General features: G+C 34.9%; 1 protein-coding gene across 1 annotated transcript; it reads left to right on the plus strand.

Annotated features, from left to right (window-relative positions):
- Window positions 1–8919: 8919 nt before the first annotated feature.
- LOC129260001 (arrestin domain-containing protein 3-like) lies at window positions 8920–18335 on the plus strand. Its single transcript, XM_054898100.2, has 6 exons — window positions 8920–9049; window positions 9335–9573; window positions 11410–11592; window positions 12544–12744; window positions 14393–14558; window positions 14914–18335. Exons 1-6 carry the CDS (start codon window positions 8923–8925, stop codon window positions 15105–15107), a joined length of 1110 nt encoding a protein of 369 aa, XP_054754075.2. The 5' UTR covers window positions 8920–8922; the 3' UTR covers window positions 15108–18335.
- The last annotated feature ends 981 nt before the right edge of the window (window positions 18336–19316 follow it).

Here is a 19316-nt window from a genome sequence, read left to right on the forward strand (position 1 = left end):
ATATTAACGGCTTACTGCATGCCAGATCATCAGAAGTAGTGTAACCATGATAAAAAATGGGAAAAAGAGAAAATCTTTTAATCCCCTTTAAATGAATTCAATTAAATCATAAAGAATATTCAATTAATTATTTATATATTTAGGGTTTGAAACATACATGTATATAGTATTTTTTGTCGCATTTTTAGATGGAATTTTCACTATTATATTGATTATTTTATAGATTTGAAAACGATTGTTTTCCATGCATCACAATTTTTTATGAGAATTTATTTCATAAATACACTAAAGTATTTCACCTAATGCCGAGACTGTTATTATATCAGTACATGTCGCAAGCAAATTAATTATGAAGGAACTAAGAAAATGTGTTTTTTTTCTGTTGGATGAGCGATTCTGATTTTTAAAATGGCATTATTTTATAATACTGATTTTTTTTAAATGAATTTCTACAATTGATATACCATTGTACCTTTCAAATGTATGAATAAAGAAATGGAGAATGGCATTTCTTAAGACATTAGGAGAATGGCCTTGAGGTTCAGATATCGCAGGGATTTTATTAATCTGTTGGCGATATGTATGCCGACTCAAGAAAGGATTTATAGTTGCCGATGTCGGATTAATCAGGGTGAAAAGCTTTCAGTCATAATACCCTGACAGCCAATGAATCAAAGAGCTTGGAAAGTAGACGAAGGAAGCAAAATGGATAGTGAAGAGAAGGATGATATTGCAAGCAAAATCTCGATAGTCTAACGAATTTTTTTTTTGCTGCAGGCAATTTAAGTTTTTAACATCATCCGAGAAGGATTATTATCATGGAAGTTGTTTACTGCTGTCTGATTACTATGGATGACTGCTTTGGGGCACCTTTCGAGTTTATTTTGTGGGTTATCTTGTTTATCGATTAACTCTGAGTCCAAAGGTTAGAGTTTCGAATTTAAAAAAAGGTACACTACACTGTTAAAAGAATTTACTTAAAAAAGAAAAATTCCTGCAACAGAGTCTCGAGAAAACCTGTAATCTTATTGTCCTGCGTAATTTTTACATGCACTTGTGTAAAAATACAGAAAATTGGTATTTGGTGTATGTAACCTTACAAATGTATGGTAATAAAACTGTTTTTTTTTTTTTTTTTCAAACAGACCTGTTCTGTAAAATTGTATATAACAAATTTTTTTATAACAATTTACAGAATGATTTTGGTTATTTATTTCTTTAAAATCTTTTTTTTTTTCTTATGTTAAATCTTCTGGGTTTTTTTAACTGTACTTTTACTGCTGCTGCGGCGCTCCGCAGCAGCGCGCTGGTGCTACTGCTACTACTACTACTACTACTACTACTACTACTACTACTACTACTACTACTGCTGCTGCTGCTGCTGCTGCTGCTGCTGCTTCTGCTACTACTACTACTACTACTACAACCACCACCACTACTAATGCTACTTCTACTGTAATGTTATAAAGTGATATCTGTGCTCTAAATGGTTAGTTCTGGATCCGCTCCCAATACTCAATACCTTCTAGTCGTAGTAAAAGTACTGCTGCTGCAGTTACTTCTACCAATACTACTACTACTTCTGATGTCGCTGCTGCTGCTGCTACTAATACTACTACTATATACTACTACTACTACTACTACTACTACTACTACTACTACTACTACTACTACTACTACTACTACTACTACTACTACTACTTCTACTACTACTACTACTACTACTACTACTACTACTACTACCACCACCACCACTGCTGTTACTACTACTTCTACTACTACTACTTCTACTACTACTACTTCTACTACGACTACGAATTCTACTAATGCTACAAGCGACTAATATCGTAAAATAATTATAACGATATGATATTCCTCTATACACAGATCACATTTTGGTCGAAAAAAGAAAATCGAAATATTAATATTTTTTAATATTAGAATGATTGAGACAGAGTACGACTGCTGCCGGCGTACCTCTTTGTATTTCCTCCATTTGTTGAAATGTCACGTCCCATGTTGATCGTAAAAATAGCTTTATATTTCATGTGTACGTGCTCAAATTAAGCACACATACACCCTCGTCATCTCACATAATCACACACAAACAAAATGACATAGATCTCGTCCCTTTTATCCCTTTTTAATTTGTTTTCATATCAAACAAGTATGTACTTCCAAAAATGTATCTTGATCAAATTTGATTAATCGATTGCTATCCTTTTTGTAGTCATAAATTGGTAATTTAATATCAAGCAATACATATTCTGCCTTTTCTCATACCATTCTATTGGCTGTTCAGGATCTTCTCTCGACCAGCCCCATCTCCCCGTTCTAACTTTTCATCCAACCGTCTCATTCTCTATCTCTCACTCTCTCTTTCATTTAGACTTTCTCCTCTCGCTTTTGTCTCTCCATGTCACTGTATCTTACCCGAATACCCGAGTACTAGCATATTTATTATACTACTCTTTATTATTTCCATGTTGCAATGCATTATGGTATCCTTCAAGAAATACGAAATTACTATTGAAAAAGAAGAAGAAGAAGAAAATGTTTCATCTGACTGACTGAAGTCCAGCCGCCAGCAAACTCGGTGCATGGATATATGTCACATGTTCAGTGATCAGTGAGTGTTATTGTACTCAAATTCATCTCAAACTTGCATGACATTAGCACATGGATGTACATGCTGGTATGCCTGGAAAACGTATCTCACATTTTGTTATAACATTAGCATGCAGGAGTTCTTTTTTTCTTGATTGTTAGCTAAGGTGAAGAACATTCATCCATTTATAGCCCACGCTCGCATATTTTCCTTTATGTTGTTATTATGATTACAATACATGATTGAATGGGTTTTTTCCACGATTATACTTCCATAAATGCAGTGGATATGCATTGCATAATTTGTATACATTCAATGAATGTCCGCCTAGTTTTGGTATCAACGCTATCCCGCTTCTGCTCATTCTCTTGTTAGGCGTCACCAAGAGTCATATGAATATTTTGTGCACAAAGGCAATTGTCTAATTATTATCCCAACCCTTTCTCTTTCCCCCATGTCTCCATCTTCCTTTTTTAACGCCCCAATTTTATTGTTCCCCACCTGTCTTGATCCCTTGTCTATTTATTTTATTTATTTATTTTCTTCTTTTTTTGGGGGGGGGAGGGGGATGCAATCCATGCACCTCTCTCCCCCTCCTTCTCACTGACAATCATTTTCTATCCTTCACCACACACACACCTACCCTCACACACACACAATTTATCTCCATCCCCTCCTTTCTCTCTCTCTCCCCCCCCCTCTCTCTCTCTCCTCTCTCCCCCGGGCTCTCCCCCTGTCTTTCTCTCGCACTATCCTTTCTCTCACTCTCACTCACTCACTCACTCATTTTCTCTCTATTTCATTGTGTAACTCTCCTGAATCTTCTCTCCTATCTCTCGGGAGTATTATGTGACAGACCCTGCATGTTTCATTAGCGTCGGCGTACACAGTGCACCCGTCTTCATATATGCTAATGATGGGTGTCGGTGAAAGAGCTATGTATATAGGGGGTTAGTATTTCACACCCAACACCGGCAAAAAAAGGTTATAATATTTAACATCATTAAGAATCTTCTTCTGATCTCACCCACCCCTATAGCTTCCAAGACACAGCTTATATACATCTACATTGTCACTTAATAAACGTTATACATCAGAAAGGAGAATGATTTACTAACACGGTACAAAATCGTAAATTAGTAAAAAACAAATTACTACCGAGTCACATGTGCGTTCTTTGCCAATCACTTGAATAGGGGCCATTTTATCACTATTATCACCGCAAAACTCTACATAATTCCACATTTTTCTCGTGTAAAATGAAACAATTTCAAGTCTCGTTTTACGGTATAACCAAAAGGCTGTGTTCTTCAAATTTCCCCTTTTTAATGCATTTCAAACATGCATTTTATTTTCTTCGCCCGTTTAAAAGTTGATCTTGATACTTGATTTTCAACTTGCAGCATCCGATGTACAGGAAATAATAATAATTTTTGTTAATCGTCCTCTTCGCAAATATATTCAGACAGATTTAAGATAGTTTAGGACGTACAAGCCTATGCATCAATCTAAGAAAACAAGGGGAGAATAATGAATAAGATATTTTGAGATGCGCCCAAAAGGAAAAGAAAATTGTGCACTTATTAGTTATCTCTTTCTTGGACATAATCTTGATAAAATTCAGAAGAAGCCCGCTGTTATTGATGTGTGCGATGGTGAGGTCGCTGTGTGACATCATGAGAGAGAGAGAGAGAGAGAGATGTCAACTCTTTGTGACGTCATTCAGTCAAGTGTCTTGCGGTTGAAATCTAAAGAGAGTGTATATGTCCCTGGCCTCACGATGAGGGGCAATGACTAGCAGTGGCGTAATGAGAAAATAAAGTTTTGAGGAGGGAAGTTTGAAATACGGTGCTCTCTCTCTCCTTTAAAAAAAACTGTCAAGCGGGCGAAGCGAGCTAATAAACAAAATCGACATTTTGTAATCAATAAGTATTAATCTCTCGTATAAAAAGTAATGTAAAAATGACATTGAATTTTTTTTTTACCAGAATTTAATAAAACAGAAGAACATCAATACACAAATATGGGAAGACACAAGATATGTTACCGTGCTACTTTATAGAGACGATCTTGATTATGAAACAGAAAATGGAGAGTATGGAGAGGGAACATTTTTTAATTTTGTGACACTTAAATATAATGGATTCTAACTCGCTCAATCTTGCCACGCATGCGTGTAATGTGAGCGAAACGTATGCTATCGGCGGTAGATATGAAAACACTGTGCCAATATACACATCTAATAATATTGGTATATCATTGATCATAAAGACCCTACAGTAAATTAATTATCTTGAACATTATCAACGAACCACAAAGGTAATGTACGAGGGATGAGCAGATAGACCACTATCCTTTCCACCATCTCTCCTTAATCATTGGAAAAAGGCGCCGGACTTTTGTTAACACTCTATACACGTAATCGCTTATAGGTGTACATAAATATTTAAGGAATAAACTGATCGTTTTTCGTAAAATCGGTGATCGAACTACATAGGCCTTTAAAGGTAAATATCATATTGTTCGTTCTGTGGAACTGGAGCAAAACAGTGGCAATACTTTTGTTACCGTTGTTGTTTTAATTGTTGTTATTTATGGAACTTTAAGTCGGTCAATCTCTCAAGTAACTTCTAAACATCCCTGACATAGGTGTAACAACACGACTGGCCAAAGCTAATCCCTTCAGTATAAAACAGGAAGGACATGCATATACAACGTGATGATAACGTTGATATCAGTAGTTAGGTCTCGACTCGGAGGACACAGTTCTCAACACAGCATCAGCTCTTTCTTCATCGAGATGTTTGTCTAACCGATATTAGTTTATTCTCGACGTGATTGTGATTATGTTTGCTCGCCAGATGTAGTATCTCAATCCAATCTACAGCCCGGCTAAAAATGCACTCTTGCCTGTGCCCCCTTTCCTAATGAATATCCCAAAATTTTCGCTCGAGATATGGAATTGAAAATATGGTCTTTGCCTTGACGATTGTAGAGAGGTTTTTATGCATGCATGTTATGGCTAAAAATGTATGAATATACTACTTCAACTCTTTTCAGTGTGTATTGTTTTTACATCCAAACTCTATGTTGTTTTTAGAGTATGTGACTGGTATGTCCTGTCAAGCTTGCCTCCTTCTTATCACTCTGCTCAACGTGAAAAATGAAATATTTTTTAATCAGAAAACAAAATCGTTCGTTTAAATCATTTTGTTCACATTCTTTTGAAATACAGACCTTAATAAATCAATTAGATACCTCTTCTTGTTATGATTCGCTATATATTGAATACGCAGGTGAACAGTAGACCTATACACTTACCAATACATGTAATATGAGTGGGGAATAAAGGCTTTTCTCCGTTTCAAGACCCAACTCACATTGATACAGATTTTCAGGACAAATACGATCATATTAAGATGAATATGAACAGCAAGTGATTTTTTCCAGCTGGCTGCTTAATTAGTATTTTCATTATAGGTCTACCAGACAAGCCCATTCAGTTGAAGGATTTGGTGGTATTCGTCTATGACGAAAGAGACATAGCTTATCTGGAAAGTAAGAGTTTTATAAACTCCCTCAAGGTCCAGACTCATGCTTATCTTCTTATTCCTTTCTCATCTCACCCATCCTCCATCCCCTATACACACAGATACACACGCTCTCTGTCTGTCTGTCTGTCTGACTAGCATCCTCTCTATTTTCCCGCAATTAATATTTGTAGCAAGATACTCGAATTCATTTTTTTTCAGAAATCGCGGGTTTTGAATATTACTTGAGAATAAAAATATGGCGCCATACGAATGTTGTGTCTACCTCCTACTCTCTTTCTCCCTTCTCTCCCTCTCTCTCTTCTCCCACTTTGTGTGTTAACTTTTTATTTGTCATGACATTAGTGTTTCCTTGGACTCTTCCCACCCCCTCCCCGTAGCCTCTCTTTAAAATAGTCTTCCACATTCCAAACCCAATGTCAAATCACTGCACTTGTGCGAGAAAGACTATAATCGTGTGCTAATAGCCATGATATCGCTGCTAGTGTAGACGCCACCACAAGCAGGAATTGCTAATGGTGCCTTTTGAAAAATATAGCCCGGAGAGGGAAATTGACAATGCCTGCATACACCTGCGTAGAAAATTGACAGTTTGAAGTCTAATGTAGTCACTTATCTGTGAATAGATATATTTGACTGATGTGACAGCAATGGGACTACTATATATTAGTTATGTGTGGATTTTGGCGGTATCTTGAAATAGACTCTTCAGCTCAATTATTTTTTTTTTTACTTTATAAAATGTGATTGGGGGAGTCTATCTATTGTATTCAGTAACAATTGAATTATAATTGGATCTATGAATATCGAACATGAAATGGTCATTCTAGATCTACCATAGATTTTAGGAAACTTATCTAGTCCGTCATGTTTGCCAGTTTATATCCGTTGGTGAGCGTCGAGATAACATGTTAAAAAGGATCATGCCATATGTTTAAAAGGTGATACATTAATTTTATTGATTAATAATAGATGCACTTTTTAATAAACTATTTCTTCATCTACTCTAGATAGTTAGAAAAATATGTTGGTATCGTGTGTGTATGTGTATTACAAAGACAAAGTGAGAAAGGTAACACCGACGGGTTTTTAATTTAATGGGGGTTTGACTATGAACTGAACTATATCCCCTTAACTTTGGCTTGAATATAATTTTCCTGGATATTTTTCAAACTTTTTTCTTATTGAGAAAGAGACCTATAAAAAGAATGTATTTAGTCCACATTGAAATGGATAGTCATGAACAAATATTTCATCCCCTCTTCTATCGCACTACGTCCTAATTTTTTTCAGAGAATCCTCAAAAAATATTAAGATGACTATGTTTGGAATTAAATCTGTCCTCTTTGGCAGCTAAACAAGGGAATATATCATCAAACTAGGCTTTAAAAAATGTTATTAGAAGGTGCATGGTTGCATGACAGTTCACCTAGCGCGTGAAAATTATAATCAAATAATGAATAACACGATTTTTAAATGATGTATACAGCTCCTTTAAATTCAGTGAATGACAAGATGTTCACCTTTTCTCAAATCCTCAAAAGCCTCTGTTATGCATGGCACGCTTGAAATGGATAACTCTTGCTACTCTTACCTCATGGTGACCTAATACATATCATGCTGGGCAGAGGATCTAAGACAGTGATGGCCACGCGCGTAGATTCTTAACTCCCCGGGATCCAACGCGTCCAGCTCTGAGTCCTGGTCCTTTCTTAAAGCATTTCGAATTCCATCTGTGCCAAAATTGAACAAAAATGTCGGTATTTATTCAAGATTATTCGATTTTAAAACATTGCTATAGGCCACCAGATTTATAAAATTAGAATACAGCTGTAAAATGATTCATTATTTTATCCTCACTGATGGAGTTATAGCACGTAATATGCAATTAGAAGTACCTACTGAAATGCTAATCTCCATGCGCTCTCATTTCTGTTGATGAATCTTGCCTAATCTTGATTACATTTGACATCTTGGAGTAAGGTTGAACGTGATGAAAATAACTAGAAATCACTCCATTCTATATTTAGATATCACACGCTTGGCAAGTTTCGAAGCAATATAAATCTTAGCCTTCTTTATGGCAAAGAAGACAAATTGATGATCTATGATACCCTTATACATCTTTAAAAAATAAAAGTGAGTTTGGTTGTGAGGTGCGCACGATCCCTGTCAACGGGTCTATCAACCGGCAGTATGAACAGGGTTAATTTATGGTGTGAAGTGATTGTGACCTCTCATTTGGCAACAGTCGCGTGGATGATCATGATGCCGTACCACGGAAATAACGTCCTAGCTTTGATCAAGTTTCGTCGATGTCACCGTAGCATTTACCCATCAATATATTATACATGTTACAATGAGACCCTGGGAAGTACACGCTCCATGTACTGTGATATCATCCGAGTTAATCTATGCATGAACCCACACACATTCGATTCCAATGCATTTCCTTCTAGGAAAGGTTGGATATAGGTTGAACAGCTGAAGCCTGTTATCAAATTTGAATGTCATCAGTTGAAGTCAAATACGCCATTACTCGGACTCTTTTCCAATCTACACAAATCTGATCATTTTTTTTTTGTCTCAGTGATGGTGAGTTATTTGGTAACTGGTGTAATAATTACTCTTTAAAAGCTGCTCACATTAAACATGTTAAAACCTATATCCTTTCTTCCTCTTTTTCCAGGTATATACATGCATTTTGTTGGTCGTGTTGTTTAACTTTCGATTTACTTTTTTCCTCTTTGTCCAGGTATATACATGCATTTTGTTGGCCGTGCGATGGTCAACTGGACAGAGATCGAATCACGTGGCAAATCAAAGGTGACCATCCCATACATGGCGGGAGAATGCTACTTCGACCAAAATGTTCAAATATTTGGAAAAGGTAGATTCTGACATTCTTTGCCATTATTTTTTAAAATCTGCACTATCGTTTTTAAAGTGCATTATAGCAATGACATATTATGTGTGAAAATGATTATGCAGGATCGTCGCTTAGCGACTAAAAATCAGTTTTTTGCTTAAAAGAATACATGATAAATTTATCTTTATGAACAACACTGTCTTGTTTCTAAAATATCTACTGCAAAATGAATTATTAGATCTTCTTGTCTTTCTGTTTTATTATTAGCATCTTAAGTTTTCATATTTTGCTATGATTTTTACCCAGAACCTTGTGAAGACAATGACGACCATCAGATTCCACTCGAAGCCGGTGAACATCGATTTCCTTTCCAGTTCCAGCTACCTGCCCGCGTCTTACCTTGTTCATTTGAAGGAACCCTCGGTTACTCGCGGTTCTTTGCCCGTGCAGTCATTGACAGACCTTGGAAGTTTGACCACGTTACGAAGAGGGCGTTCACCATATCTGGCGTAACGGTAGACTTGAATAAGATCCCCAGCGGCATGGTAAGATCAAGTTCCCTGCTTTATTAAGACTTACCATTATTGGTACTTGGTCATTATTTATGGAATGCATGATTATTATTGACTGCTCAGTCATGTTACCATGGTTCCTTCAAAATAAACAGTAAACCTACCATTATACATAGTTAAGGTATTTAAGGTAAGGCACTGCAATGGCTGAACTTGAATCTTCTCTTTTCTCCCATTAGCAGTCATTGGTTCTGATGGGTGCTATATACCTCTCTTTCTAGGTTATTGGTATGCGTTTTCCCCTAGGGCTCTGTTGGAGGGCCCATTTTGTTTTCCATTTCATTAACAGAACTCCTTCAGAAGATCTCCTATGAAAACTACAGATGCTACAAAATGCAGATGTGCGCATTGTAACGTCGTCCAGTAAAGCAGCCACATCACCCGTATCTTTAAAAATCTGATGGCATTGAATGAGGCATAGTCTCAAAATCAGTCTTTTGTCTTTCGTATTGTCCTTGAGTTTGATAACAGCTACCACCTTCAGGGTAGCTAACTGGACTTCCTAAATACTTACCTGTATAAAAGTGATGTTTGACAGTCATCCAATTATTCATTCATTGTTAAGGTTGTTATTTTGGAGTTAAAAATGCTCTAAATCGTCTTGATCATGTAATAAAGAAAGAAAGTGCACTATACGAATTATTGTAATTACCATCCTTCTTCTTATTATTAGTATTATTATCAATATTAATAGTAGTAGTAGTAGTAATAGTAGTAGTAGTAGTAGTAGTAGTAGTAGTAGTAGTAGTAGTAGTAGTAGCAGCAGCAGCAGCAGTAGTATTGTTGTTATCATTGATGCAACTAGAATGTTGTGTATACTTCAAGCCCCAATGATATGAGTAGAAAATGAGTAACGAAAGAGAAGGAAAAGCGATATCTTAGGTTTAAATGTTATTTAAAGAATTTATAATGTAAATAATACATGTAGTTGCAAAGAAATATCGTACAAATCATTTTACAATGAAAATTACGTTAAAGACGAAGAGAAGAAGAAGCTTGTGACGATAATGATGATTATGATGATGAAGAAGAAGAAGGGAGGAAGAAGAAGAAGAAGAAGAGGAAGAAGAAGAAGAATTAAGAAGAATAAGAAGAAAAAGAAGAAGAAGGAGGAGGATGGTATTAATCATTTATTTTATATAGGACTTCGAGTATGAATCTGGGCCTACAGATAAGATTTAGATGAAATATTATATTTAAAGACATTTTACTATGTACATTAAATGCTAATTTAAAGGATTTGCGTTAAACAGTATTCCCCGTATTCCATTTTCAATCTCTATCTGGAGATAGTTTCCTTTTGAACTGGTGACATATCAAATTATCATGAAAGTCATTGCTGGCTTTAGAAGTCTTATCCAAAATTATTAGAGATTCAATCTAATTCCTATAGGGATAAGTTTCCTCATGAATAAATATTGATAGTATCAACATGTATGTATGGGACCTGGGAGTCTTAGAAGTTTCATCGGATTTTAGAGAATATGAATTAATATCACAGAGATATACAATGAATAATGGGCCTCCCACCTGTACGCATTCTAATACAGGAAAGAGCAAAAAAGTGCGACAATAGGAGAAATATATCGGACCAACTTATCTTGATTATGAATATGAATTATATTTATACTATTAGCACTCATATTTTGGTGCGCCTTTTTTGGTAGCACTGATCAGTGATATCATGATAGGTTTTTTTTTCTTATTATAATTCTTTTTTTTTCTCACTCTCACTCTCCCCCCCCCCCCCCTCCTCCTCTCTCAATCCGTCTCTCTCTCACCACCCATCTTCACCTTTCTCTCCTGCAGAGCCCAGTATACGCGGAAGATGAGAAAATAGTATGTTGTTTGTGCTGCGCAACAGGACCAATCAGCGTGTCTGCGCATACGGATAAGAAATGCTACGTCCCTGGAGAAGTTGTGTACATTTCGGCGAACCTGGAAAACAAAAGTCGACGCAGTGTTTGTACGTTAGAAGCCGAATTGATTCAGGTGATTAAAGTGTAATTATTTTTTTTCCGAAAGTATTACAGAATAGAACTACTATATCTAAAAATCTTAGGAACTGTAGATGTAAACGCAGGCTGGGGTTTATTTATAAAGCTTGTCGAAACGTAATGAAAGACTGGATAAAAGAAAATGGAATTGAATGCCGAAATGATACTAAATAATCGTTAAGGATAAAATTGTATTCAACATTTCCTGTGATACAAATTATTCAGAGGAGAATGTTGATGATGTATTTTCTCTGCATGGGAAATACGGAAAGAAAACATGTACTTGTAGTCTTTCAGCTTGATTCTTCTTTTTCAAGATACTATCCTTCTTTTATCTCGTTATGTTCATTCCTTTCTGTCCATGTCTTGTTCCTACACTGCTAGGAAATTTGAGCTGAAGTTCCTGCAGCAGAGTATCGAGAACACATGTAATCTTATCTTACTGCACTCTGCAATCCTACACGCATTGCGTAAAATTACTGAAAATGTGTATTTTGTGTATGGAACCTTACAAATTTTCTGTAATAAAACTTGTTTTCCTTTTTAACGGACCCGTTCTGTTAAACTGCAGAAAATTTCCTGTTAAAACAATTACATAATACTACTGTCATTGTTTTGTTGTAAAATTATCTGGGGGCCCGACGAAACGTATGGGGCAAAATTTTAAAACAGCTCCGAGTGAGCGAGGCAAGAGAACACAAGTTTTGACGTTATTATCTTTTTAAAATAATAATTATATTTTTTTCTTCAAATTTCACCCCTTTTTATCTTTTCGTTCTTTTCTCTCTTAATCATGATTTTTTTTGGGGGGATGGCCCCCAGGATTCCCATTTGTACGCCAGTATCCCATCTAAACGTTGCGAAATTTAGTTCGAAAGTAAGTACGGATTCCTTTTTAAATTTATGAATCCAAATCTATTTACTTTCATCATTTTACGATATTTAGTCCGTGAACTACGGTGCAAGGAGAGAAGGTGTGGGTGCGCCTGGTTTCCGTACAACATCGCACGTAGTCAAAGCTATACGCTCTGAGGGGTGTGGTTCCTATTCAAGAGCCACATGGGTGCAGAAACCACTCGTGATACCACCTGTACCAGCTACGGGTCTAGAAGGGTGCAGCTTCATTGATATCAAGTATTATATTAAGGTATGAAAATCAAGTTGTCAAACATGCTTTATGTTGCAGCCACAGGGGCAAAGGCGACTCCAGGGCTCCCTCTAACAAAGTTTCAAGTTTCCTTTATTTCATTTCGACTCAACATATAACACAAATATGAAATAATAACCATGCAAATCTTTACAAGGGAATATAAAATGTAAGCAATATAACCATACAGAGTAAATAGATTGATGTTTTCGGTAAGCAATAAACAATAATGATAATGTAAGCAATAAATAATAATAATAAATGATAATGATAATAACAAAAATGATAAAAGTGATAATAAACAATAATGATAGAAAGAGTTGCGATTGATCGGATCAACCACATCTATGGATGGTCAGCAACGTCAACTTCTAAAATGCAACGTTGTTCAAAATATTTTGCTAGATATAATGTATTTTTATCCATTCATCGTTCTTTTGAAGATTCAGTGTGATTCTTTTTGTTTACTAAGGAGATTTCTTGTAGAAAGAATCCTGGTACAGATGCATTTCTTGATTGGATCAATCGTAACTCTTTGTAAGACCGTGGCCATGAACAACGAAAACTACTATTTTTTACCATCGATCAATTCAATTTATTTTTTTCATTCTTCAACATAATACAAATAAATACAAGATAAAATAATTCAATTTAAATAAAAGCATGTATAAAATTCAACATTGAATAAATGTTATACATATTCAATAAGTGATTCAAATATAAATTAATATGCATGTCAAATTTAAATCAATATAATCAATATAATTAAATATAATTAAATCAATTAAATTATATATCATGAGAAGAAAGGAGGGGTCCAATGAAAAGCAAAGCTTGTACAATGTGGACCCCTCAAAAAGATAGGATAGAATGAATATTGAAATATACGTAAAGGAATACATGAAGATAACGAAACGGGGAAAAATTCTTATATACAGGATTGTGAAATTTAGAGACAAAAGACAATAACACGACAAAACACAACACAGGTACATGAGGGTGAACAATAGTACGATGACAACTGCCTAGAATATAGAAATCTAATACATGATTCGATTCGGTTGGGAGTCACTGTACGCCAATTCCAGATGATCACGTGATTTATATGGTATACATAATGGGTTGGAATCTATATCAGACCACTCATTAATCTTTTGTGTCAATTTCAGGGTTCAAGGTTCCAACCACCATTAATTTAATGTATAAACTCGTATGTATAATATTTCATTTGCAATCTATTGTTATGTGTTTTCTTTGACCTATTGATAGTGACGTCCTTGTATTCTTTTGTTTTCAATAAATTCTGCGGTTGTCATTTGAATTGATTTTTTTAACGGAATGTATTGGAGTATTACCATTACGTTATTTCTCCTAATTTCGATAAACATTGTTCAAGATATCACTGGAAATTTCCGAATGATGAAGCAAGTTGTCTTTATGGTTCTTGTATAGATTTGTTATACTAGGATTTGATAAAAATGAATAATGTCATAAACAAAAGCGAGCATTACTTCAAAAGTACTTTCGAAGACTCGATGTGCAAAGGACCATACAACCATGCATGCAAATCATATAATTTTTTGTTTTGCTGTTGTCATGAACTTATACTATAATATTAATGCATCCCAATTTATTATCTTGATTTTAGTTCACAGCCGACGTAGCTACCACGCCCTTCGATGTTGATCTAATGTTGGAGATCACTGTGGGTACGGAACCGCTAGAGGGCAGCTTCTTCGGTCGATCAATGGACAACCAATATGATACTGCCATCGCAGATATTCATATTGACTTGGGAAAATCCGTTGAAGATCGTAAGTCCATCTTTATATGGGTTTTATGATTAAAGAATGAAATAGTAATAGCTGAATGAACGTTTGTATACATCAATTCAAATGAAGCAGATTACATCAATTACAGTATTGTTATTTTTTATATAATATTAACACATTACAATTGTTTTAAATTACCTTACATGTACCTTTAAACGGAATACAATATCTATAATAGAGGGAAATTACCAAATATATAAAATGAAGAAATGGTTCAGGAAGAGTAATTAACACAAGATCTAATAATGGTGAAAATAATGATGACTCAAGAAAATTTGATGAAAATATTTTTAAAACAAGATTTATTTTCTTAACATTATTATTTTTGTCATTCCAGTTCACACATACGAGCAATGTGCTAATGGCGCCCATGAAATAAGAGATGAAGAGGACAATGAGTACGTGTACGGCGGACTAGGATTCACCCCACTTTACAACTTCTACAAGACACCGACATCGACACCAATGCCTCCTCGACACCAGTATCTCGACGTCGTGACGTCATCGCCAGATAAATCGACATCCGTTTGACATATTGCATGTATTACGTCAAAGAGGACTTAATTACTATATGCGTTCGGTGTGACTATTTAAAACTCTGAATGTTGAGACAGGGCTGATAAAACGTCATCACTTACGTCATGATACTGACAAAAAGATTGATGTGAAGTGTATGGTAATTGATAAAGATCACCGTGCGAGTTTACCTTGTTTCCAGTATGCTGGGTATGATACTGAGGACTTGATGAGGACGTGTGGTTGAACATGTTGATGAGTATAAACAAGGTAAAAAGACCAATGCAAGGGTATAAACAAATTTGGTGAAAAGCAGGAGAGCGTTTGGTTTTCATTGATAACTACGATAAGCTACTGAATTGCTTACATCAGCTTTGCTGGGAGAAAGATTGTCTTTTAAACTCATTGGCAAGACGATACATGAAACATGCACACAGGGAGGTATTTCATGGTGTATTTTGATGACTGTTACAAGCTACTGAAACCCTTGCATCTGATTGGTGGACCTCGTGTTGACCTTGAATTTCTACCTTATTCTTACTCTTAGTACTTGAAGAGTTGGAACGCAATTTCAGTGATAGAATGTGTCAATAGAAAAGTGATATATTGTCCATCAAACGTCATATATATGTCAGACCAAAGATAATGATATTTCAATATTTAAAAAAAAAAGATAGTCAGGAACTATTTCTCGAAACCCGTTCAACACTCATATCTTTGACAATTATAAAAATACGTGTTATAAATTAGCATCCGTTTCATGATCGTTAAAGAACTTGACTTAGTGGGTCAAGAAACTTCGATAAACGGGGATTATTTTCAGACTTCATGAAAGTCAACAAAGGCTAATAGAGTAATTGATTCAAAGTCGCGCCATATAAATTGTGATCTAACAGATAGTATACAAGCTGTTGTTTCCATCGTAAATTACCTTGAAACTACCTTAGAAAGGGATTATGATAATATGGGGGCCATGTAACATTAAGGGATACACTACACTGAAAAGGTTAAGTGCTTAATATGCCATATGCTTGCAATAAAATTCAATAGCTTTTATGTATAAATACATTAACCTCATTTCCCCATAACCAGACGCGAATTTTAATTTGTGATTAAAAGAGGAAACTTCCTCTGAAAAGTCACAAAACGTGTTCATTTTTATCTTCTTGAAATAATTCAGTATGCAACATACTACCCACCCCCATCCTTAAAAAATGGGGATTATTAAATGATAAGGAATCGGATACTAGACTAAATCTGTAACTTGATGAATCACTTGACGAATTAATAAAGTAATTTATATTAGTATGATGTACAAATTTATAAATTAGAGAATAGAATCAAATATTTATCGGTGCATATATGAGTTGATTATGTAACTTGAAAATAATTCATTGCACTTTAAAGGTATTGTTTAACTTTGTGAGCAGCCGATTTAAAAAGTTCTCAAACCAAGATGAAACATGTGTACAAGTGCATGTGTTAGAACTAATAAACCCTGAAAACAACCATTATTGAGAATGAAAAGCTAAAACTACAAGGCAAACCCCGATTTTGTAAATAGGCGTCTTATAGACGCCTAAATAGTACACATAAGTGTACGGGATGAAATTAAGATGGTGTTTTCGGTCACTTTATATTTCAATTTTTGAAGCACTAAATAATTATTTTCGAACGCAATTTTTTCTGGGCTTCATTTTTGTAACATATCACAGATACAGGTGACAAGTGTGACCTTCTAGCTCAGATTTCTTAAAAGTCAAACCAATGTTAACCAATCACTTTAAACTACCAATGATTGTTATATTAGAATGTGTAAGAGAAAATCAAAGAACCAAATCCACCTTGAAATATCAGTGTTGCTACTTTAATACATTATGAATACATTTATTTTATATAACTGAAATGATGTTAGCTCTTTATCGAGTTATGACTTGACGAAAGAGTGGAATATGAAGAGCATCAAATTAGGCTGATACGATTAAGCTATGGAGAGAGAGATCTTGGTTTTCCATAGGTATTCCCGCCTTTGTTAAAGTCATTAATAAAAATGAAAATTATTGCTTATTAAAAACTGAAATGATTGTCTACTCCGAAATCTACGAACCATCAAATTCCTTAACATTACATAAAAATGAGTAATATTGATCAACTTTTTCATGCTCTGATTTATTTCAGCCCCATCTTTACTATTAAGAATTCAAAAGCTTGCCACTATTATGTTAATACAGTGACAATATTCAGTATATTTCCTATTGTGGTTTTGAAAAATACATATATACATGTATTTGTAAATCTGTTGTAAATACACTTGATATGATATTCAATATGTTATGTATCCATATTTTTACGTTTCACCTTATTAAGGATATATTCAAATTGTTTTGATATATTTATCTTTTATTAATCGTATCGTGATGGGGATTGTAAATTATTTACTTCTTTGCCTAAATAACATCAACATTATATGCACATTTTGGGTAAATTGTATTTCAATTGATTAACAAAAGAATAAAAATTTTCAGAATCGTACTTGAATGCAGAACCCCTGTTCATGATCACACAAATTGAGTTTATATTTAGTATATTCATTCATGTTCATGTGAAAATATGAATTCATGTTCATTTTTAAATGAATGTGCATTCATAAAACAAACAGTAAGACAGGGGTAAAGAAAGAGAAGAAAGTTAAAAGGACAAAAAAACGGGATGAGGTATATGCACATAGCTTTATATGCCTACTGGGAGGGGGGATAATGGTACAATCAAAGGTCACGAAATTAATTGTTTACTATATATCATTTCGTTCTGATTTGTAACCAATTCTGCCGTATAACCACATCATTTTATAAAACAAATAATGCACAGATTAAAGTTCGTGATGTTGGTGGCGATGCAGGCATTTCTGGAATCTACGTTGTTGTGCAAGTTTCCTGCTTTTGTCATTGAACAATACACTTAAAGTAATATATCGCCATTAACACACCCTGACCTGTGCATTATTTGTATGATTTCTAAGGTTTCCATCCCAGTTGCATAGCTTCCAAGTAATCATTAGAATGCCATCTTGGCGTACTTTCAGCACCTTGACGCAGAGTTGACGTAGGAAGGTATCGTAACAAATTCCTTCTGGCGTGATAATAATGGTAACCTGTAGAGTGAACTTTTTAGGTGGTTAAACGTGTATGGTTCCCTGAATAACCCACACTTTTTATGAAGCAATAAAGACGTGATCATGCTTGATGAATTGTCTTGTGTTTCTTTGATTGTGTTATTTTTTTTTCTATCGGATCTCAATGGTTATTTCTGGGTCCTCATTAATTACAAGGTATAGGTCTACATAAGACATAAAATGCTTCAGGATTCTCAGATGATTCCTCTTCGAATGTGTTTTCTCGATTTTCATATTTTTTTCATTACAATAGGCATGATAGGAAAGACCCTAACCTCAACGTCCCAAGACTTTATCAAATGTTATTAAGTATTTGAATCATTGCCAATTAATCGTAAAGGTTTCCAATTTACCCCTCTCCACATAATACAAAGAATTAATAATCCTCATTCTAATTATTAATTGGAAGTGCAAAGATGTATCTATATGATTCGCCACTTTTTGTCTCATCTGCATAGCAGAGTGAGACTATAGGCGCCGCTTTTCCGTTGGCGGCGGCGGCGTCAACGTCAAATCTTAAACGAAGGTTAAGTTTTTGAAATGACAGGATAACTTAAAAATTATATGAACCTAGTTCATGAAACTTAGACATAAAGTTAATCAAGTATTTCTGAATATCCTGCCTGAGTTTCAAGTCACGCGACGTAGGTCAAAGGTCATTTAGGGTCACTGAACTTAGACCATGTTGGGGGAATCAACATCAAAATCTTAACCTAAAGTTACGTTTTTGAAATTTCGTCATAACTTTGCAAGTATATGGACGTAGTTCATGAAACTTAACCATAAGGGTAATTAGTACACATCCTGCCCGAGTTTCAAGTCACATTATTAAGGTCAAAGGTCATTTTCGGTCAATGAAATTTGACCAAGTTGGAGGTATTTGTTGAATTACCATCTTAACTTCGAAAGTTTATGGATCTGATTTATAAAACTTGGACATAAGAGTAATCAAGTATCACTGAACATCATGTGCGAGTTTCAGGTCACATGAACCAAAGTCAAAGGTAATTTAAGGTTAACGAACTTTGGCCATTTTGGAGATAATTATTAAA

The sequence above is a fragment of the Lytechinus pictus genome, unplaced genomic scaffold, assembly GCF_037042905.1.
Source record: "Lytechinus pictus isolate F3 Inbred unplaced genomic scaffold, Lp3.0 scaffold_19, whole genome shotgun sequence".
Taxonomy (NCBI): domain Eukaryota; kingdom Metazoa; phylum Echinodermata; class Echinoidea; order Temnopleuroida; family Toxopneustidae; genus Lytechinus; species Lytechinus pictus.

Excerpts from the sequence above, each read along its gene's own strand:
- LOC129260001 (XM_054898100.2), top strand. The coding sequence starts at position 8,923 with ATGCATTTTGTTGGCCGTGCGATGGTCAACTGGACAGAGATCGAATCA. Across the intron at positions 11,593-12,543 it reads TAGAAGCCGAATTGATTCAG|TCCGTGAACTACGGTGCAAG; the intron begins GTGATTAAAGTG and ends TACGATATTTAG. Across the intron at positions 14,559-14,913 it reads GGGAAAATCCGTTGAAGATC|TTCACACATACGAGCAATGT; the intron begins GTAAGTCCATCT and ends TTGTCATTCCAG.